Here is a 24060-nt window from a genome sequence, read left to right on the forward strand (position 1 = left end):
ATATTACACAGCCCTCACATCCCAGCAGAAGATAACTGTGCTGTGACACATAGATAAACCAGGGATCACGAGTCTTGCAATGTACAATAATAGGGGGAGTAAACTAACAGAGTAAGCTACATGGTAGAAAATAATGCAATTGGCAAATGCCTCACCAAGAACTAAGGGGAAGCATAGGAACAATAATGGCACATAACAGCAAGCAAAAAATCACTCACTATAATTAGGAAGGTAGTTGTATGAAGAGCTAACTGTGCACTTCCTCTAGTAAACATTACAGTGAGATATTCTATATTTTTTCATAGACCTACATATGGAACTTGTGGTTGCTTTTGAGCAGCTAAATCTATTTTCCTAAAAACCCTTTCAAGCTTTTGAACACTGGTATCTAATATCCCCTTAACCTTCTTTGTTCCATAGAGAACAACAATAGTTTTTCTCATCTCTCATATAACTGAAGTGCATGAATCCTATTCTTCCTGCCTTATAGACAACCTCCATGTTTATGAAGAGAGCAGATGGGAAGTTGTGGGTTAATTGTTCCATTTGCTAATGTTAGTGGAAAAAGTTGCCATGAATAATAAACTGAGGGAAAATGTCAACTTTTTCACTAACGTTAGCATATCAAAGAAAATATATCCCTATGAATACTAAGTTCATGTCAATTTGAGCGTTGTATTCTCAATTCAAGTGTTTTTAAAGTTATGCACAGTGTGTATATATTGACACATTGACATAACATGCAAATTATATCAGAGATAATAAGACACGCATTTGGTGATCACAGCAGCCCACCCATATTTGTAGTCTCAAATGCCTTTCAGGGACTTCCTTCTTCATAAATCCATTCTTCCTTTCTTATATAAGTGAAAGCTTTTTGTTGATAGACACTACTACATATTCTGCCCTATGCCTGACAGTCTCATATAAGTTTTGCTTTTGACAGACAAGCAGTGTGAATTCAAATAAAAAGGTGATTTGTCCTCTGAGAGTTTCTTCCTGCAGGATATTTGTTTGCCATACTGTTTCGTATAATGTGATTTGCATAAGCCTGCAATTTGCAATTGTACAACCTTCCTTCTAAACATTTCTCTGCGTGAATACCATGCATTTCTTTCATCTGACATTTAAAAACTACCGGTCCCTCAATTTCCAAATATGTGCTGTGCTGCTGCATTGCAGTAACATTCATGCTTTACGTTATGCTATTATTTTGGTCATGCAGATCTCCTATTAGGTCCTCTCAGTATTTTGCATAAAGGTTGTATTCTCTACATTCTGTGCCATGTTTGGGGCAGTCCAATATCTTAAAACTTGTGCCCTGAATCTATAACAGTTAACAAACACATGTTGAGCATTATTGGTGCGTCAGAATTTTAAAACTTGTGCTATGTATTACAAAGAAATTTACAAGCCACAACTGTGCTTCTATTTTGTTAATTATACCAGTTCAACAAATAACGACTTGAATACTGGAGGTTCATTATTAAAGTTGTATTGTAAGTTATGTATTTTTGCTTCCACCAACAAAAATTGTATTCAACAAAATTGCACAGTTTAAAGCCTTCTACTTCTGCCCTTTACTAGTGGTCTTAAATAGCAATGAAAAAGGGTGCAAGTCTCTTTTTAACAAAAGAACAAACCACAATCCTGTGCATTTTATTTTTCTATGTCATTTTTAGCAAAAAAAAGTAGATCCGAGTACACTGCAGTGTTTACACTTTAATAATCTTTGATTTTCAAGTAGTTTTTTTTTTAATGATCCATAGTTGAAATGGGAGACATGCCAATTTTTAAAAGAGTAATTTTGTGAAATATAATTCAGTTAGCAGTATAGCAAAAAAGCAGTCAATCACAACACACCTACAATAATGATCCATTAACACTTTTCAAGCAGCTCACGAGCCACTTTACCGGTAAAAATGACGAGACGATCATGAATCCAGTGGTAGAGTGGGAAAGCTGTTGAGAAATGACTGAGCAGCAAGGTCATGAAGCCCACTTTGCAGGCTGGGCATAATGGAAAAATGGCAGTGTAGTAAATTGCAAGATCTGAGCATTTTGTTATGTTGCCCTCCCTGTTGGGGAGGTGTTAATAAAGTTAGTTCACTAATTGCAGCCTGCAGCTGAGCATGTGTAAGTCTAACTCAGTGCAGTACACAAGAGAAAGAGGCGATGTGGAGCAGGTGAAATATAGACCTGGCACAGTAGCAAGTCAGTATGATACTGCAAAGAAGGTGGACACACATCTGCATCGTTTGCTAAATATTAAGGGAGTGAAAACCCTTATGATTCTTCATGGTTGCTGGCTGATTCCAACATCAAGGCCAATCAATAATGCTCCATACATATGGCAAATGTACAATATACACTGCACCCAGAGCCTTTCCCTGTTGGTGCTAGATGTCCTTGGAGAAAGTTCTGAATGTTCGTCACATACTTGATGGAGGCATAAGCTGCAAACTTACTAATACTAATATCCCCTGCTTCAGTCTATAAGAGCTTGTGGCCAAGAGGTTGAGGACAGATATTACTTCTAGTGCCATAGGAAGTGCATTACCAACTGTGAAAATGCGTTTTCAGCCTTTGAGGCAGCAGAGGTCTGTAACTGCCTGGGGAAATACAGCCTTCCTACACAATACTCCTTAGAAAGCTTGTGTAGATGACTGTGGGCCGATCGACCCTATGGTCTGGCCGCAGAAGTCTTCTGGATGGCCTCACCCTGTTGAGTCTTTGAAGACGAACTTCTGCTCGATGAGGCTGTACCCATTGTTGCTGCAGGTGCTCAATTTGCTCCTCTTTCTGAAGCTAGAATGGGATGAGCAGTTGATTTCCATTATTTGCTGTAGCCAGTACCTTCCTAAGCTTGCTGAAAGTTCAAACAAAAGCACAGCTGATATCCATCCAACCCTGTCCAAACCTTGGGCCCATGGCCTGAGGTTGTGGGTCAACTGCTTAGAGCCAAGATCATCTTCTTCACGTATGATCAAGATAATCAAAGATGTCTCCAAAAACATTCCCACATGCAGATGTGTGTTGTTTCAAATATCACTCGAAATGGCTGCTTCAAGCCTGTACCACAAATAATCGGCACAGGGCGTCAGTGAATTGTCCGGCATCAAAATGGTTCCAGACTCTTTACGTCATAGTACCTGCATTTACATTGCATAATGATGCTCCTGCTTGTTTCCTATAGCTAAATCGAGGCTCCCTCAATGAGGACAGTAGGCTAATCTTGGGCATTAAGTCATTGGTGCATATTCTTGTATAAATTTGGCCAGATTACACCCTTTTGCTTCTGAAAATGTCAATTAAAAGTCCACTATTTAGGCCCCAGTGTAATCGGAACAGAAAATATATTGAACATTCAAATGCTGAATAAAAGATCAATTGTTTAAAAATAATGCTGATATAACATACACAGCCTTTAGGTGAAAGTAATAATGCTTAACAGCAGAACTCATTGAAAAAACCTAACACATAAGTAATTATAATGTTTTAGTTCTACTGCTTGCTGGTGGTTGCTTGGAACCTGTTGCTGTTTATTCACACACCTCCTGTAAACATATCGCAAGACCTCCACTCACCAGTTCCAGCACCTGAAAGCCTGAGTGGGCGATCTTACTGGCTTGTCACACCGGTCGAAAGGCATGGTGAGCCAATAAGATTGGGCGAGAGGCGAAAAACCAGCTTTGTGGCTGGTTTCTTGCCTCTCGCGATATTACCGGCCCTGTTCTGCGTAATCAGCCCCGTGCCCGGGTACGGTGAAGCCTAAGGGGAGGGGGTGGGACTTGAAGGGGGAAGGGCCTTGGCGGGGGGGGGGGGGGGGGGGTGTACTTTCTATTGGGGATCGGCCAAGGTGGGGGATCGGGACCAGCGATTAGCTGGGGTGGGGGGGGGGCAGTGGTTCTCTGCTGTTTCTTCACTTGTTCAACACTTAGAAATTTTTGGTGAGATTGCCCCCTTAGAGTTAACTTTCAAGTGTTTCTGTTTTCCTCTCCCAGGAAGCATACGATGACATGAGTTATTCTTTGCCAGGAGTTACCTATAATAGTGCAATAGTTGTTCCTGTTTAAATATGGCACAGAATTTTTGGCAAGCATGTGAATTGCAACATGTACATCAAATAATGTCCGGCACCCTTGAAGCAGCTATAAAATGCATAGCTCAATGTACCTCTGCTACTGCTGCTCATGGTGTTCACTTCCGACATGCATGCAGTTGAACACCTTAAGATACCATAGAACCCCTCCAGTGCAGAAGGAGGCCATTCGGCCCATTGAGTCTGCACTGACTCTCTGAAAGAGCCCAGGCCCACCACCCTGCCCTATCACAGTAATCCCGTACATTTACCGTGGCCAATCCACCTAACCTACACATCTTGAACTGTAGGAGAAAACCAGAGTACCTGTATGAAACCCATGCAGACACGGGCAGAATATATAAACTCCACATAGACAGTCACGAAGACCAGAATTGAACCAGGGTCCCTGGCACTGTGAGGCAGCAGTGCTAAGCACTGTGCCAACATGATACAGGGCTTCTGTTCTTGTTCTTTGTTTTGTCTGCTCGCGTTGCCATTTGCGCTGAAGCAAACACAGGTGCAAAATCTCGGGTCACTATTTGTTCAGGTTCCTTCCATTTCAGCCTCTCTCAGTCATCCTTTGAATTCTTCACCATTGGCCTTTTTAAAAAAAAAGTCTGAACAACTGCAAAGCTTTTTTTGTTTTACTTCACACTAATTTTCTTCAAAGCATTTTTGGAAGGGACGTATCCACAACAGTGCTAAATGGAGATGGCGTGTCTCTTAACATTTCATAGCAATATTCCAATACTGTTTAGTGCTTCTACATTTTTGGAAAACTATCGAGCAGCAAAGTATATATCCTAACAAATGGATCCTGTGTGCTGAACTCTGGCCAGCCAGACTTGGCTATCAGGCTCAGCACAAGTGAGAAACACAATGCGGCTCAAATTTCCTTGTGTTGTTATTTCAGTGATGGTGCAGGGAGTTTTGAATTGTTAATCCAGTCTTCCTCTCAGAGTTGCCAAAATACCACATCCACATTATACACAAAATCAGCAGTTAAAACCTGACAACTTAAAATTTCATTGACATTAAAAGACTAGTCACAGAGGTGAAGGCTTGGAGTAATGAGTTATCTGAAAGAATATGGGGGCCAAATGCACAATTGACATCTGTCTGCTGATTGCAATACGAAGTCTCACAACACCAGGTTAAAGTCCAACAAGTTTATTTGGTAGCAAAAGCCACTAGCTGGAGAGGGCGTTAAGCACAGGTTAAAGAGATGTGTAAAGTCTCCAGGCTTGCAAAATCTCACTAACTGTCCTATCTGGAGACAATACACATCTCTTTAACCTGTGCTTAACGCTCTCTCCACTCACATTGTCTGTACCTTTAAGACTTGATTACCTGTAAAGACTTGCATTCCAACCATTATTCTGTAAATTGAGCTTGTGTCTTTATATGCCCTGTTTGTGAACAGAACTCCCACTCACCTGACGAAGGGACAGCGCTCCGAAAGCTAGTGGCTTTTGCTACCAAATAAACCTGTTGGTCTTTAACCTGGTGTTGTGAGACTTCTTACTGTGTTTACCCCAGTCCAATGCCGACATCTCCACATCAAGATTAACAATCTGATTGCAACACAGGGTGCCTCCTCATTCCTGTGATTTCAAAGTCCAACCAGCAATAACAATGCCATTGATTGGCTGGACCCATCAAAAGGGAGCTAATGTTATAAGTGACTAGCTACGCTTAATCATCATAGAAATTATCATCATAGAATCCCTACAGTACAGAAAGAGGCCATTCACTCAATCGGACCTGTCCAACCACAATCCCACCCAGGCCCTATTCCCACAACCGCACACATTTACCCTGCTAATCCCCCTGACACTAGGGTAAATTTAGCATGGCCAAGCAACCTAACCCGCACATCTTTGGACTATGGGAGGAAACCCACGCAGACACGGGAGAATGTGCAGACTCCACACAGACAGTGACCTGAGGCCGGAATTGAACCTGGGACCTTGGCGCTGTGAGGCAGCAGTGCTTGGCGCTGTGAGGCAGCAGTGCTAACCACTGTGCCACCCCTAATGCCAACCTGCACCTGTTAAAGCGAAGGTGTGTTGTGGTTGGAGTAAGAAGTGAGTCTGACCTGGAAAAGAGCAACAAACAAGGGAGAGAGTGGGCTCCAGGGTATTCACCTTGCGTCGGAGGCCTAGCTGGCAGCGATGGAAAGGAAGAGAGATATCCTCAGGTTAAGTTAAGTGAATGCATCTTCAAATCTCATATCCCACCAATTGCTGATCAAATCACCACACCTCCATCACTCGCCTACCAACAATCCATATAAATTAGGACTCATACCTGACATTCATATGCTCCATTGTACCCACAGGCAACTAGCACAGGTACAAGCTTCATATCCACATCTCACAGTATGCACACAATTCCAAATATTTAGCTCTTGACAATTGCATCATCCAAACAGATTACTTGAAACACATTGAAATACTTCCTTCTGTTGCAGGACAAGGTAGTCCACAACCACAGGGAGGAAAAACTAATTCACCTGCATGTCCTAAACCACACTGAGGGGCTGCTGCTGGCCATTATTAGGACATGATGTGGAGATGCCGGCGTTGGACTGGGGTGAACACAGTAAGAGTTTTAACAACACAAGGTATTTGCTACCAAATAAACCTGTTGGACTTTAACCTGGTGTTGTTAAAACTCTTACATTATTAGGACAGCCATTGTTGAGGTTGAGGTTATTCATGGGGCAGAAATCATTGCAGATAATTGTATCTTCATAACCAATTGTCCTTCTGAGATCTCACTCGTCCATATTCCCGTACTTTACAAGCTGCAGATGGTTTAAGCATGCACCTCTTACAATTCACCACTTACTTCCCCAACCTACCTAAACCACAACCTTACCCTTGTGCCTTTCTCCTTTCAGCTATCCAAGAAATGCAACTTGATTAAATAGTGAAGAAACAGCAAGAAGACAGTGATGATAAAGACACACCATCACTTGATTTCACACTTGCAGCCACCAGCATACTGACACTGTATCTATTTTAGTGGATAAATTACAGGCAGGATGGGCATGTGGTGAGACACCGGGTGTGGAGTAGGCTACAGAGATGGCAGGGGATAAAATATAGGTGCCAGCCTCCTGGAGGGTAACGTTGTATACAAGTTCTGCTACAGAGAACTGAGATGTGGATTTCAGTGCAACAGCATAGAGAAGACCACTGATGAGTCTTGACATCAAAATGCCTGGTGCAGAGAAGGAAACCTGCCAGAGGGTATGGTCAGTATTGAGGAACAGGGAGGAGTCCAGCACCAACTTGACATAGGACTTGTGCAGAGCTTAGATTATTCTCTTTCCAGGACAGAACTGATGACCAACTCAATTTACGGAGTTGTGGATCCAACCATGGTGCCACATCTGAGGCTGCAGTTGCCTCTTCCATAGCCCCAGAAGCAAAAGCCACCCAATGTCTTGAGTGCTGCAATGGATGCTCACAATGATGCCTGACAAGGTCTGCTTATTGCCCTGCAAGTTCAGATTACTTTGTGGAGTCAGGGGAAAGTGGCAGACTTGATTGTCAGCTGGCTTCAAGACAGAGAGTGGGAGTATAGGACAGTTATTCAGTATGACTGAATGTGAGAAGTGGTGTTCCAAAAGGTTCAGTTCTAAAACCACTGCTATTTACACTTTGCATTAACAACTTGGACTTTAGAATCAAAAACACAGTTTCTAAACTTGCAGATAACACCAAATTGGGGTGATTGGTCAGCACTGAGGAGGACTGCAGTGAATTATAGGAAGGCATTCATAAACTTGCAAAATTAACAAATAATTGTCAAATGAAGTTCAACACAGAGAAAGGTGAGGGAGTACATTTTGGTAGCAAGGGTACAGAAAGCACAAGTTTCTCAGAAGGTGGAAGTCTTGGTGATGTCGAGGAACAAAGGGATCTCAGATCTCATTAATGACTAGTAGTTTCACCACAAGTTAGCAAGCCATTGAAGTAAAAGCAAACCAAACACAATACTTTTATTTCTAAAGGGATAGAATTGAAAACTAGGGAAGTTATGCGAGGCCTTCATTGATCCTTGGTTAGATCATTTTGCCACACGTAGAGTACAGCATGCAGTTCTGGTCACCATATTATCAAAAAGATACAGAGGCACTGGAGAAAGTGCAGAGTAGATTTATAAGGGTGATACCAGATATGCATAGGTATAGATATGGCGGCATGGTAGCACAGTGGTTAGCACCGCTGCTTCACAGCTCCAGGGACCTGGGTTCGATTCCCGGCTCGGGTCACTGTCTGTGTGGAATTTGCACATTCTCCTCGTGTCTGCGTGGGTTTCCTCCGGGTGCTCCGGTTTCCTCCCACAGTCCAAAGATGTGCGGGTTAAGTTGATTGGCCATGCTAAAATTGCCCCTTAGTTTCCTGAGATGCATAAATTAGAGGGATTAGTGGATAAAATATGTAGGGATGTGGGGGTAGGACCTGGGTGGGATTGTGGTCAGTGCAGACTCGATGGGCCGAATGGCCTCTTTCTGCACTGTAGCGTTCTATGATATCAAGAAAGGCTTGACAGGCTGGGTCTCTTCTTTCTTGATTAAAGAAGGCTGAGGGTTGAACTAATAGACATTTTCAAATTTTAAAAGGAAGAGTGGATTACAGAGAATGTTTCCTCTTCAAGAGAAGGAAATAACTAGAGGCCATTAACATAAAAGAGAACAGAATAACTAGAGACCATTAATATGAAAGACTCACCTAAAAATCCAATAGGAAAATCAGAAGAAACTTATTCACCCAAAAAGTGGTGAGAATGTGTAACTCGCACCACAAGGAGTGGCTGAAATGAATAATATGGATGCTTTTAAACAAGCACGTGAGGAAGAAGGGAATTGATGGTTACGATGGTCGATTGGATGACAAAGAAAGGGAGGAGATTCGAGTGAAATATAAACACTGGCCTGGACTGGGTGGGCGAATGACCTGTTTCTGTTCTGTATACCCTGTGTTGTCATCATGGCTGTGGATTATGTAAAGGGGCTTAAATCTGTATTCCATCAGATTGCTAGGATTGCTGAGATTCTGCCCCCACCCCTCCAATAGGACAAGTCTGGTGGCAGACTCTTATCAAATTTCATGGAGCATCATATCTTTCATTGTACGCATGAAGCGCAAATGTGCGTCAATTGTTCTTTGGAGTTATTGGATTCTCTGGTCCCGCCGGCAGTGCACCCCCGCCCGTGGGGCTCCCGCCAGCATGGGGTGACGTCAGTGGGAATCCCCATTGGCAGCGGTGGGACCAGAGAATCCCGCCGCTAGCAAACAATGCACCACCTCCCACCAGCAGGAAACGCGGCTAGGAGGCAGAAGAATCTCGCCCATTATTTCTTTTGCGCTATACCGACAAAGCATACAGTTCATAGAGTACTTGGGGGAGAAGGAAAGGAGAGGGTGCAGAATGTAGTGTTACAGTCATAGTTAGGGTAGCCCTCATTGCCCAGTAGCCACCCTTTTGTTTGAAGTAATGGTTCATGCCACTGGCACAGAATCATGACTGCTGCCAGATTACTGGGTTTTGACCTGTATGAGTTATTTTCTTATAGTGAGTCACCAAATGGATTTCCTTTTCAATTCCAGGATATCCGTGTCCACAAAGTGATGTGTATGTAACTAATTGCACCCTGCACCAAGGGCAAGCCTGCAATCTTGGTGAAGATTGTGCTCCCTCTACCTGTTTCTCTCTGAAAGAGAGAATGAAAGGTAGCCAGTTCTTACTGAATAAAGAGCTTTAGCGACTTTCCTTATGCAACAGTGGATAGCAAACTCTATGAGATGTTGCAAGTACCTCCAGCTGCAGCATGGAAGCAGCCTGGCACATAAAGACACTCACCGTCACAGTCAATGACAATACTGTCCTTGGCCTGCCCTGAAATTATGGCTGCAGAAGGTGGCAGATTTCGATGAGGAACTGAAAAGCAGTCGTCTCACAGATTCTTTGCTAAGGTTCAGGCTGGAGAATTGCTCCCTGGTTGGATATTGCTTCCTGCTAAAAGCCCTTTTCTCCCCCCACTTTCTCCTCCTGCAGCTTGTCCTGCTCTGGTGGTTTCTGCTCATTCTCCCCGTCATGCTAAATTGCAAAGGGAATTACTGGTGCATCGATACATGGGAACAACTGGTTTGTGCAAAAGTCTTCAAGTCAGCACCTGTCAGATTACTCCCTGTAGACGTTTGCAACTTTAAACAAATGTACAAAACATCAAACACTTGTACAAGTGAAGCAACAACCAAAATAAATCAGCCAGTAACCAATCTGTAAGTAGTTGGTGATCCCTTTGTATTGTGCTGGTGGGGTATCATTTGCTACTGAACATATGTTGTTCTGTGCAAGGTTATGGGTGAAGGGGAGGGTGGTGTTGGCTGGAGAGTTGACCTCCAAAATGACACACTGGCTCCAAATAACCACTGCACACTGATTGACCTCAAGACCTGCCTTCTCTGCCTACTTCCAGTGGATATTCACTATGTGCCCAATCTAACCTCCTCATCAATAATGCTTCAGGCGTGATTCATACCACAATTATTTGCACACAATGCAGTTACCATTTTGAAACTGTAAGGACAGTCATAACACTGAGAAAACAATCCTAATTTCTCACCTAATTTGTTTAAATTTTGCACGTTGCATGGATAACCGTCACTAATGTTGCAAATTAGTTCCAAAATGCCTGTTGATTTAGGGGAGAACTTACTGTCTGCATTTTTTCTATTCATTCATGGGATGTGAACAGTGCAAGCAAGAAAAACATTTGTTGCCTATGTTTAATTGCCCTTGAGAATATGGTGGTGAGCCACCGGTCCATCTGGATTAGTTACATCCACAGAGTTGTTAGGAGAGGAGTTCCGGGATTGATCCAGCCTCAGTGAAGGAACAATGATATATTTCCAAGTCAGAAAGGTATGTGGCTTGGACTGGAGCTTGCTGTTACTGTCAAAGGAAAAACTTTAGAACTTCAAAATAAATAAGTGTCCGAAGGTGCAATGCATTTGTGACATTTATTTTCTCATTATTATAATAGAGGTGATATCCTATTTAGTTTAAATGCCTTAAAATTACTGCATTCAATATTGGTGGATGAATACATTTAGCAGGGAGATCTAAGGAGTCCTAATTGTTCCGAAGATTAACCCAAAAATGTCAGAATGTATCATATTCAGTTGAATCAATTTTTAGAGCTCATTTTCATTGTGTGCTCCATAGGCTTCAATGGCTGAGAATAACATACCTCTATACACTACTGCTTCCATGGGAAATCCCACTGTAGCCACCATGGTGGGTGCTATTCATGAGGAGCTAAATGGTGCAGTGGAGCATTCAAATAGCAATGAGAGTGACAGCAGTCCAGGACGCTCACCCCTGCAAACAATGTGAGTATTGAAGCACGGTTTCTTTGTTTCCTCTTTAACAGACTTGCTCTTTTGCAATAATCTTCTCCAGGATGGTCAGGATTTTTGTACGTCTTGGCTTTGCTGTCAGGAACAGATAAACTTGTTTGTTTGGAACCATGTTCTCCCTATGTTCACACACTACCCTTTATCCATTTCTGTACAGTCTCAAACCTTCGTTACTGCCCTTCAGAATTTTGTTGACATTTGTGCAGAGGCTCTTGGTGGACACCTATCCATAGTAACTAAATAGTACCTGTGCTAAGGCTTATAGGCATTGCTGTGTAAATCAATGACTCAGAATTTGTTTCTGTCTCCACAGATATTGTCAGAGTTGCTGAGTGGTTCCAGCATTTTCTGTTTTGGCTCAGCATCTGATTGGGATTATATAGGTTTGTGCAGTTGAGCCAAAATCAGATGTTGAATGCTGAGGGTGTTGAATGCTCAAAAACACTGCCTGAGCTACAGCACCCAAGTAACTATTTTCATATGTGGGTCAGGAGGCAGAGGGCATGTTAGTCCAGCCCAGCCACCTTCTTACCTGGCACACAGGCGTGTGCTTTTCAGCCGAAGTCACCAGGTAGAAACTAGGATTGGGAATTTTTTTCTCAATTGCAAATTTATTTGGCTCTATTTTTTTCTTCGCTCCAGACGTCAATTTTAACACAACAAAGGCTGCCGTGGTTTAAATCATCGAATTGAACCAGGAGCACCTGATCAATATGGGTCGGTGCTACACCAGGCTGTGGAAGAATTCAAACTGCATTTATTACTAAAGGTCACTCACTAAACTCTGTAAACCAGTAGTGGTAAATCCAAATTAAATAAAATGAAAGATGCGCCCTCATAAACTTAAATGGCAGGTGCTTAAGCGCTTACCAGAATTAGTTTTGCCCAAGCTGTGAGCCAAGTGTTTGTCATTTTATTTGCACCAGAGATTTAAAAAAATATCTTTTTAATTACTTGTAAAATACTGGTCTCCAGTGACCATAATTTCTTTGACATCTTCACTATTATTTCAGATCTAAGTGTATGCCGTTACTCAGGACCCTCATATCTTGTCCCATTAGACCCAGAGTGTAATGTTCTTTAAAAAAATACACTCTCCTAAATTTTCTCTCACGAGGGATGCCAAAGTCATTTTTATTGTTATTTTTGGCAGGTCTCTAATATATAATTTTTTGTGTACCGTATTGTTTTAAGTCAAAAGACCCTTCAAATAGAAGGTAATTATTTTGTCAATTTTATAGATTCCCATCACAGCTGGCTGTATCTGTCTTTGAAACACTGCAGGCCCAATCGCTGTTCTCCGCCGGCAAAGCAAATTTTATTTTCCCGCCAGGGCTCATCAAGTCAGGACTGTAGGCTCCTTAAAGTTAGACCTGTCCCAAATAATTGGGAACAATTGTTAAGCCTAGTTGGTCCAGTTCTCATGCTCATGCAAGTATGTTTTATATCATAGGTCCCAACCTGACAGAGCACAGGTTTATTTTTTAATCAATGTGTTATTGCATTTACTGATGTGTCCCATGGATACTTACCAAGGAAACTTCTACAGAAGTTAAATCATAAGATCAATTATGTACTGGTGGATGCTGCGACATTGAGCAAATTTAAGGAAGAGGTAGACAGATTTTTAATTAGTAAGGGTTTGAAGGGCGATGGTGAACAATCAGGAAAGTGGAGTTTAGGCCAAGATGAGATCAGCAATGATTGTAAAAAGGGAGGATTCAAAAACGGAGGTAGAGCGAAAACCGGGAATGATAGACCAGTGAGTCTAAAGTCAGTACTGGGGACTTTGCTAGTGTCCATTATCAAGGATTCATAGCTCAGTATTTGGAAAGCAGTAATATGATCAGACAAAATCAATATAGATTTACAAAGGGGAAATCATGCTTGACAAATCTATTGGAATTCTTTGAGGATGTAACCAGGAGAGTTGACCAAGGAGAACCAGTGGATGTGGTTTATTTAGGTTTTGAGAAGGCTTCAGACAAGGTCTCGCATAGCAGACTACTATGTAAAGTTAAAGCGCATGGGATTGCAGTAGTGTCTTGAGATGGATAGAAAACTGGTTTGCAGATAAGAAGCGAAGAGTTGGCATAAATAGGTCTTTTTCCGATTGGCAGGCAGTGACTAGTGGGGTACCGCAGGGATCTGTGCTAGGGCCCCAACTGTTCACATTTATATATTAATGATTTGAAGAGGGAACTAAATGTATTATCTTCAAATTTGCAGATGATACAGAGTTGGGTGGGAGGGTGAGCTGAGAGAAGGATGCAGAGATGCTTCAACGTGATTTAGACAGGCTGAGTGAGTGGGCAAATGCATGGCAGATGCAGTATAACATGGATAAATGTGAGGTTATTGACTTCGATAGCAAAAATAGGAAGGCTGATTATTATTTGAATGGATGTAAATTGCGAAAGGTGGATACTCAACAAGACCTTGGTGTCCTCGTGCATCAGTTGCTGAAAGGAAGCGCGCAGGTACAGCAGGCAGTAAAAAAGACAAATTATGTTGGCCTTCATAGCAAGAGGAATAGGGATGTTTTACTGCAATGGTACAGGGCATTGGTGACGCCACACCTGGAGTTTTGGTGTCCTTATCTGAGGAAGGATGTCCTTTTTATAGAGTGAGTGTAGCAAAGGTTTACCAGGCTGATTCCTGGGATGGCAGGTCTGTCATATGAGGAGAGACTAAGTTGGTTAGGATTATATTCATTGGAGTTTAGGAGAGTGAGAGGGAATCTCATAGAAACTTATAAAATTGTAATAGACAGGATAGAACATAGAAAAACTACAGCACAAACAGGCCCTTCGGCCCACAAGTTGTGCCGAACACATCCCTACCTTCTAGACCTACCTATAACCCTCCATCCTATTAAGCTCCATGTACTCATCCAGGAGTCTCTTAAAAGACCCTATTGAGTTCGCCTCCACCACCACTGACGGCAGCCGATTCCACTCGCCCACCACCCTCTGTGTGAAAAACCTACCCCTAACATCTCCCCTGTACCTACCCCCCAGCACCCTAAACCTGTGTCCTCTCGTAGCAGACATTTCCACCCTGGGAAAAAGCCTCTGAGAGTCCACCCGATCTATGCCTCTCAACATCTTATACACCTCTATTAGGTCTCCTCTCATCCTTCGTCTCTCCAAGGAGAAAAGACCGAGCTCCTTCAGCCTACCCTCATAAGGCATGCCACTTAATCCAGGCAACATCCTTGTAAATCTCCTCTGCACCCTTTCAATCTTTTCCACATCCTTCCTATAGTGAGGCGACCAGAGCTGAGCACAGTACTCCCAAGTGGGGTCTGACGAGGGTCTTATATAGCTGCATCATTATCCCCGGACTCCTAAACTCAATCCCTCGATTGATAAAGGCCAGCACACCATACGCCTTCTTAACCACCTCCTCCACCTGCAGGGCTGATTTTAGAGTCCTATGGACCCGGACCCCAAGGTCCTTGTAATCCTCTACAGTATTAAGAGTCTTTCCCTTTATATTGTACTCCTTCATCCCATTTGACCTACTAAAATGGACCACGACGCATTTATCTGGGTTGAAGTCCATCTGCTACTTGTCCGCCCAGCCTTGCATCCTATCTATGTCCCTCTGTAACTTCTGACATCCCTCCAGACTATCCACAACCCCACCAACCTTCGTGTCATCGGCAAACTCCCACAGTAACCTGGGGTACATCCCATCTGGACCCGGCGACTTATCTATCTTGATGCCATTCAAAGATTCCAGCACAACCTCTTTCTTAAAGTCCACATACTCAATCCTTTCAGTCCACCGCACGCCCGCAGTACATCCACCCAGGTCCTTCTCCTCTGTGAAAACCGAGGCAAAATACTCATTGAGCACCTCTGCCATTTCTACTGGTTCCGTACAGACTTTCCTGCCTTCACCTTTTATAGGCCCTATTCCGTCACGTCTCATCCTTTTACTCTTCACATATTCCTTAGATTCAGAAAAAAATGTTCCTGATGGTGGGGGAGTCCAGAACTAGGAGTCATAGTTTGAGGTTAAGGGGTAAACCTTTTAGGACTAAGGTGAGGAGAAATTTCTTCATCCAGAGCGTGATGAATATGTGGAATTCACTACCACAGAAAGTAGTTGAGGCCAAAACATTGTGATTTCAAGAAAGAATTAGATATAGCTCTAGGGCTAAAGGGATCAAGAGATATGGGGGGAAAGCGGGATCAGGATATTGAATTTGATGATCAGCCATAATCAAAATGAATGGCGGAGCAGGCCCGAAGGGCCAAATGGCCTACTCCTATTTTCTATGTTTCTATGTATTAAATTGTGAAGCAGGCTCGAGGGCCTAAATTGCCTACTTCTGCTCATAGTTATTATGATTCTTATAATGGCTGCTAACAATTAAAGTTAGATACAAATAGAAAGATTCACTGCAAGCACCTTCCTGAGTGGAACACTTAAAACTCGAGGAACACTTTGAATATATTTGCACACTTCTTCTTTAAGTTTTCAATTTTTAGGTCTTTTTTCTGAGATGAGCAGGATGGATAGGAAATCTAGCCTCCAATCTGCTGATGAGTCACATAATGGACCAGTAGAAAGTGTATTAATGCTGCTTGGCTGACAATTGTTCCTTGCCATTTGTTAGGAAGGCCTTGACCTCCAGTCACCAACTCCCCTGACAACTTAACTGAGATCAGGAAGCCAGTATATGGGGAACTTCCAAGTACAAAACCATATCCTACCACACCCTTGGCACAGTGACTTGGGTGTTCCAACACACTGCACCGCCCAATACAAATGCTTCAAAAGAAAAACACACCTGTTTGTAGAAACAAACCCAACATGTTTTAGTGCTGAGGTTGTAAATGTTGTCAGGAAAGTTTTATTTTCTATAAATGACATCTATATGTGTTAAATTATTGTCTTTTAAAATTTCTCTACTGCAACTGTAATAACTAATCTTAATGCATCAAATGGTGTATGGCATTCAGTGTCTTGGAAGGGAATTTGATTAGAAGCCAACCACCAGGTATGAGATTTGTGCTGGATTTTAACTGTGGCGACAACTACCAAGGAACACCTGTTGTATTTTAAATTTTGTTTTTCGAGTCATGTGAATATTACTTTGCCTGTATTGCTGGCAATCAAAGTGCCGCCATTGCCCAGGTTACTTTCATCACACAATACCTACTAATGTTAAAAGTCAAGTCGGATCACTAACCCTGGCTATTGGTGCTATGATCACATTCATTGCTGAGCATTAATGCCTTTACAAGACATCATAATCTTGTGTTATTGCAGCCGTGGCAGTAGAATGAATGAGTCTGTCAGTAAATAGGAGCAAACGTTTTTCTCTTTATTAATCTCCTTCCTGATACTGCTTGTAGGTGATCTCGGGATCAAACCAAGTTAGGAAAAACTCCGATTATTTTAAGCTTTGCTCTAGTATTCTTTGAAAGGTGTCATGTTTCTAGCTGTGGTTACAAAAACAAAATGTGTTGAACTTGACAGAAGATGAACAACTGTCACGGTAGCACGTGCCACTCTGTAATGAGCACTTTATGTGGCACCGTGTGTGTGTGTGTTCCATAGCTCCAACTCCTGCGATCTTTTTGAGAAATAACCATTCAAACAAGGTTGAGTACACAAGTTCAAAAGTGGGATGATTAGATCCAAAATAGCCAACAGCAAAGCTTTTTTCTTTTTTAATATAACATGGTTAGAGCACAATCCTTTGTATCATTTTGCATAGCAAATGATGCTGATAACAAAATGAGCACTCAAACAAAGGTGTTGAATAATTTTGCCTTTAGCCACTGTAAACCTAAAAGTTGTAATAAATTCTGCAGGATAAAACCGCTCATTCACTTGCTTACATTATAAGCTTAAAATAATATGCTGCAGACAGCATCATTGCCAGACATTAATGGTGGCTCATATGAAAGGCTACATGATTTATAGATCACTCTTAAAATATCAAAAGGAAAATTAATAGGAGCATTATAGTACCAGACGGCAGTATAATGAGCGCATATATAACAGTATGAAGTAATGGGAGATTGCTGTCCATGCTAAGTATGGATGGTGTTGAGGGCAGAATACTGGAACAGGAAGGGTAAGGCAGGATGGGTGGGTGTGCATTCCCTCTGGATGTTCAGTATTTATGGGGATTATTGAGTAAATTCCCCAAGCTGACTCTGGGAAAAAAAACGCATCTTAATGTAATCTTTAAAACTGCCAGTATAAGAGGAAGTTTCCATGTATATGAGATTAGATTTTGTGATTAATTGGTGTGGTTTGTTACATCATGTGCATCTGCTTTACATCCTATGATTTGAATCCTGTGCAGAAATTAATCCAGCAACTACATTCAAATTTAAAATTAGTCTTTAATGATATCTTGATGCAATAAAGTTGAGTGATGGTGTCCAGTGTACAGGCTTAGCTTTCCATCTGGAATTGTATATTCTGCAACTTGTTATTAGGTATTGGTTAGCATTTTGCATGCTTTTTAAACTGCGTACGTCTTGTTTACTGTGTCCCATCTGGCATGTTGTGCATGAACGGTAACTTAGATAAAATCAACATTGCTTTGTACCTAATGTGAAAAATACACAGGTGAAGTGTTGGGTGAAGAATTTGAACACAGCAATAGTTATGTCAAACCACTTGCTGGTATAGCAGCACTCTTTAAAAACCCCCTCACATGCTGTTAAAAGCTTTACATCCTTCTTCAAACACATCAGTAACAAAGTAGGTATTGTCAATCGAGGCATTTTCACATTGTGGCTACAAACCACTGAAGCTTTTTGTTTTGTTTGAAATGCTGGAAAGTACACATGCAGTGGAATAATTACTGCTCCAGGATAGCACTTTCATCCTGACATGCTTCGAAGTTAGTTCCAAAGCAAACCAGCACACAGGGTGCACCTCCAAACAGAGAGCTTCACTCAAAGTTGCTCCCTGAGACTAAAGAATGATTATTATGTAGCAAATAAGGATTGAAATATTGTCAGCAAGTGGGTATTATTAGAGAAATTTGGTCTGTGGGTGCTGGAAGTCAGTCAACAAGGAGTGGGGATGAGGGTAAGGGAGACCAAGTCAAATATACTGCTATTTTTTTCTAAACAAAAAAATGAATGCCTTTAACAAGTGAATTGTTTTGAAAGCAGTAAGGGCGTTCTCTGCTTTTCCACTTTACTTCCTGTTTCAGTGCATGATAGTTAAGCAAAAGAAACAAAATTATTTGAACAAACTGTCTTTTTTTAATTCTGGTCACTCAGGAAGGCACTGTTTGTTCACTGGCATGTTTACATGAGCTTCCTGACAAAGCCACCCCAAAATCTATTTGTGTTTCTGACTAGATTGTTGTAAATGTGATTTACACAGGACATTTTTCAATTGTTATCACTGTGGTTTCATAAAATCAACCCACCCCTGCTCTTCCCCTCCTCTTCCCCCCCCCCCCCCCCCCCACCCCATGGGTTATTCATGTGCTATTCAGTAATGAGAATTTGGCAGATCTCATCTCCTTAGTGCATCCCTTGCCCAGTCCAAGGACTGGGATCATGTTCTGCCTTGTTTACAACTGACAGCATTATTATTCTCGTTAGGAATGCAGTTTCTTATCACACTGTTATGTTTAGCAGGCTTTTTCCCCTCAGCCTGTGTTTCCTGGCAGTGCTTTTCTTCCATTATTGACAGTTTGTAAAAATATGCATTAATTTGGAGTTTAAAACATGTATCATGGTGTCTAGTTGCTGTGTTTGGTTGAAGTTGATTAATGATAGAACCTCACTCAGGGTCATCCTCTAGAGAGAAAGCTCACAGGTTCTGCATGTTAACTAGAGCAGCAGTACTCACAGTGTTCAGTGATCAGCCTCCGCAAGGTGCTTGATAAACAGCTGCTATGTTGTACTTTACTTCATTCAATTTATATTTTCAGAATGTCCTGAATCTATTGTTTCATTAGATTAAAGTACATTATGGTTAAGTACAATAATTTTTGTCTATTAATTTGTCAATAGTTTCTTGGGCGCTTGCTTTAATTCAACCCTTATTTTTAAATGCTGTGGTAATTACTTTTGCATTCAGTTATAAGCTGCCTAAATTACATGTCCCTTTGTTACTAACTATGAAATGGTTTTGTTATAGGTATCCTATCCATGTTAAAGAGGAGCCAATGGACCCAGAAGAGATGGAAGGCCCCCTGTCTTTAGTGACAACAGCAAATCACAGTCCAGAACTGGACAATGACAGAGAGTACGAAGAAGACCCAGGGAATGAAGACATGGAATGAGCATGTTTCCCATTTTTCCTGAGATGAAGATTATAATAAAAAGAGAGCTTGTCAGACTTACCTGTGAAATCTCTCCATAATGTGGAAGTTTGGAGGAATTTTCAGCCCCTTTTTGACAAAGTAATGAAATGTTTTAAATGACTTTTAGTGCCATTAAGAATCCCATTGGGGAATGTTTCTGATTTTTTTCTACTTTTTGTTGGAAAAATGGAATTTGTATTCTACATACATTGGATGGACTTGTTTGGTACTTGGGATGTTCCTCTCCTGAAGTCAACATCAGTGTTGAAAGTTACTGAACTGTACAGTCATACACATAGACTTTGCAGCAGATTTTGGACTGCAGTCCTGCCAAGTTGGACTCATGGGTCTGATCTGTTCATAGTTCAAACTGCAGGTAGAGCTCTTCCCAGAACTCGCATATTCAAATGGAAGACTGAGGCTAAAACTGATTTGCACAGTACTGGAAGTGGATTATTAAAATATCACTGCCTTTAATCCACATTTGTTTCCATGGGGCAGGGGAGAAGGGAAAAATAATTTGTGAAAAATAATTAGACAAAATTTTATTGTATCACTGTTTGCTTCTGCTGCACTCGAGCAGTTTTATAATCGTAGGCCACAGGCCTCTGGAGGACCTCATTAAGCTCTATGTTCAGCTGTAGCGGTTGAATGTTAAGATTTTTTTAACCAATGGGACAAATGCCTGACATCAATTTGTAACATACACAGTAGTTTTTTCTGTCATTCATTCCCCTTAACTTCATTGAATTTTTTTTAAAAAAAAAGATAAAACAACAATTAAACCTCAGACCAGTTTTTATTCTGTGTACAGTTTAACAACAGCTACATTATTTCATTTGCTTTCACTCAGCAATCAGCAGGCCCGACTTTTAGTATCGACTGGCGGAATCAATGTTCCACGACTCCAGAGAAGAAAGGTTCACTTTTAGGAAGGCTGCAGTAATGAAACGAGGGGACGGAATGACAGAAAAACAAAATGACATTTAGTAACTAGCCCTTGTCTCCTGCATAGCACCATAGAATTATTCCTGTTGTTCAGGCTCAGAAAGTAGTGAGGAGACACAGGCGTTGAGTCAAAGAAAGTAGAACATGAAAAGTTTTGTCTGTACAAATAATAATTCGCACGGCAGTTAAGCTTTTCAGTTAAGGTTTATGTCCAGTGCTGTGTTAAGTAGCTCTGTAGGTAGAGACTTGTTATTTCCGTAAACTTAGAAAACTTCACAATAGATGACAAAGTAGAAAGCTATGTCACTAGAGCTTATCTTGCAAGCTTATAGTGATTCTGAAGCAAACTTTACGTACAGAAAGTAATTCTGTTAATATAGGTCATTGAATTCTTTTCCAAAACTCTCAACATCTTTCCTGTTTCAAGACTGCGACTTGGTCACTTTTCTGTCCCCCTCACCCGCCATATATTTATTTAGGACTATATAGGTTGGCAGTTGAAGAAGCTTTCAGAGCTTTATTTATTTTTCCTTTTTTAAAAAAAAAAATCAGATAATTTTTCTGAGATTACCAAAGATGATCTAAAAGGTAAATTATATGTTCTCTGTTTGATGCTTTATCTGATGAAGCCAAATATCCTCTTATTGTTGATCAAAGGAGGTACCAGAATCGAGAGGGGGAAATGGCTAAAAAGTAAAACGGACTGATGCACAGACAGTAACCTGTGATGTTAAAGTCTCCTTTTATCAGTGTCTGCAACAGGCCAGGTGGATGTTTGAACCAAAGGTATTATCTCTGAAAATTCAGCTTTCTCTCTCCTATGGTGACCAAGTTTGCTCACTATAGGAAGATGTAATTAGTGACCAAACCAGGGAACTATATCGCTGAGGCCACAAAAAAAGGGAGCATTCCATCAATGGAAGGTGAATGTAGATCCTTTCTGCGCAGATAAGAGTAACACAAAAAGATGAAGATGCAAGATTCCAATGGTAATACAGAGAGAAAAGGAATAGCTTCCATGATGGAACTGGACCACAAAATAGTGTTTTAGAATAATGCTCGTTATGGAGGCTGTATTTGAAAGATAGTGTGCCACTTTTGTTTGGAGACCAATATGCTTTGTTGTGCCAAGATTACTTATTTTTGGTTTGCTTTGGCACACATCTTCAAACTTGTTTAGTTTTTGTTCCAGCATTCTTCATACAAAAGCACTCACAAGCTTGGTACAAGAGACATTACAGCAGATTTTTTTTTAAGCTTAATCCAACTTTCTGTTAAATGGGCAGTCTGTGGTCTTTTGAAATATATATTTGTAATGGCATTCCAGGCAGCTTCATGAGGATGTGCAGGCAGTAGTTAAATGGGATCATGAGAAGAGATCCCATACTTTCAAACTGAGTAGCCTGTTGGTTAACTCTGTATTTGAGGGAGTAAGAAAATGGTTAGATTAGTACATTCTCAGCATGTGTAGCTAGACATGGCTAAAGTTAACAGCATGAGAAACTGTTAGTACGCATACCTCAGTTCAAACTTTTAGGGAATGATAAATAAAACATTTCACTCAGTTGCACTTAGTTGTATGTCTTGCATGTTTAGTCTAAAGACTAGCAAAATTAGAGCTTGCATATCTAGCAGGTGCCATAGCCTTTCAGCAGAATCAACTCTGAACCTCAGGCTCTTTATGTACAGGACTTCAATGATTGAACATTGTCACCATATCCGTTTGGATATACAGTTGCTTCTAAAGGGTGGGGGTTTGTTACATTGTACATAAATATCCCAATGTGTCGGTGCAAGCCTTTGTCTTTTCTGTTTCTTTTTCAACACTGTTCTTTCAAACAAAAACAAAACTAGTCTGTTAAATCACATTTGCTTTTGTGCAACTGCTTTGTATTGACTATATTAAAAGAAAGCTTTGAAAACTACTGTATGTATTGAAACTGCAAATGTTCTGCACATGTATTTTAATTATTAACCCTTGCTTTGAGAATAACAGAAGTTATTTGCTGACATTTGGGAGAAAAGATCCCTTTTTTTTGCTTTAACTGTAGTACAGTTGACAGAATTTTAAGTTACTATTGAACGAAGCATTTTGTACAGTTTTGTTTGTGTTAGGCTGTTTTGATACTTCCCGCTTACAAAGGTCCAACCACTGCCCTCTGCAGCTGTCTTAAAAGTTTGAAGGATTTGGAGAAGACAGTTTAAAAAGTCATTTCTCTTCCTGCTGTCGTGAATACTTAGCATGATGAATTCCAGGGCCAGTTGCAGTGAAGTAATGATTATTAAAACTGGGGAGTGTCAACCTGTTGAATAATTTTTTTTTTAAAAAAAAGAACTTTACAAGGTGCCAAGATGTAAAGATAATTTGTTACATGCTTTTTCTCTAAGAAAAGCATACATTATCATGATCGGAGTACCATGATTCAGGTAACTTCAATGTCAGGAATGAGAGTCACAGCCTTCTATACTGTCACAAGCCAGTGAATAAATATCTGATTGTTTCTTAAAAGGTTGTTTGGAAATGGTACAGAATGAGGACATTGTGTTATCATGGTGCTTTGAACGTTGTTGCTGCCAGTTAAGAGATTATTGTAGAAGCATACAGGAACTCATTCCTTACATCAGTGTAATCCATCATTCCATGTCTGTTGATACAGACAATAAAAAAATTCATTGTGTAGTCAGTACTAATTACTGACATTAGCATTCTCAAATGCAATAAAAATGCTGGTTGTTCACACCGTTTGCAGTGTTGTCATTTTCAGGGTGATGTTGATCCCTGCCAAGCCCAAAGTCATCATTTTCCAGTATTGTTCCCATTTTTATCATGCATCATATGAAAAATCTTTCATAACAGATGAAATGGCTAGTTGTCAAGCACTATTCTGACATTTTACTGACCCAACCATAAAGATGACCAATACAAGTGCCAGTACTTAAACATTAAATTCTCCCATAATTAATAATGTCGGTTAAACTGTCTCCTTGTAACAGCAATTTAGGTAACTGCATTTGATCAGCTATAAATTCTAACTGCATTAAAATTCTAGAAATATTAGTAATATGGATTTCTTGATGGAAATTATTGCTGATCACAAGTGGTTTGTTTTAACGACCAATGCACAGGTCATGTTGGCCACAAAACTGAGTACACAGGTCAGGTCTGTACACTTTTAATCTTGTGAAACACGCAATTACAAATAGTTGCATTGATTTGTTAAAAAGCTTTAGGTGACATGAATTGTTTCCAGTTTATCTTATTGCTCAGTATTATGAATGTCGGG

At 40.9% G+C, this 24060-nt stretch overlaps 1 protein-coding gene across 8 annotated transcripts in view; it reads left to right on the forward strand.

Annotated features, from left to right (window-relative positions):
• Positions 1-23514, forward strand: part of foxp1b (forkhead box P1b) — a 502439-nt gene extending 478925 nt beyond the window's left edge. For all 8 annotated transcript variants that reach the window (XM_078209450.1, XM_078209454.1, XM_078209451.1 and 5 more), the window contains 2 exons: positions 11330-11496; positions 19663-23514. In XM_078209450.1, the coding sequence (XP_078065576.1) occupies positions 11330-11496; positions 19663-19807 (312 nt within the window). In that variant the 3' untranslated portion in view covers positions 19808-23514. The remainder of the gene's footprint in view (positions 1-11329; positions 11497-19662) is intronic.
• Positions 23515-24060: the final 546 nt, after the last annotated feature.

This window comes from Mustelus asterias, chromosome 3 (genome assembly GCF_964213995.1).
Source record: "Mustelus asterias chromosome 3, sMusAst1.hap1.1, whole genome shotgun sequence".
NCBI classification, from domain to species: Eukaryota; Metazoa; Chordata; class Chondrichthyes; order Carcharhiniformes; family Triakidae; genus Mustelus; species Mustelus asterias.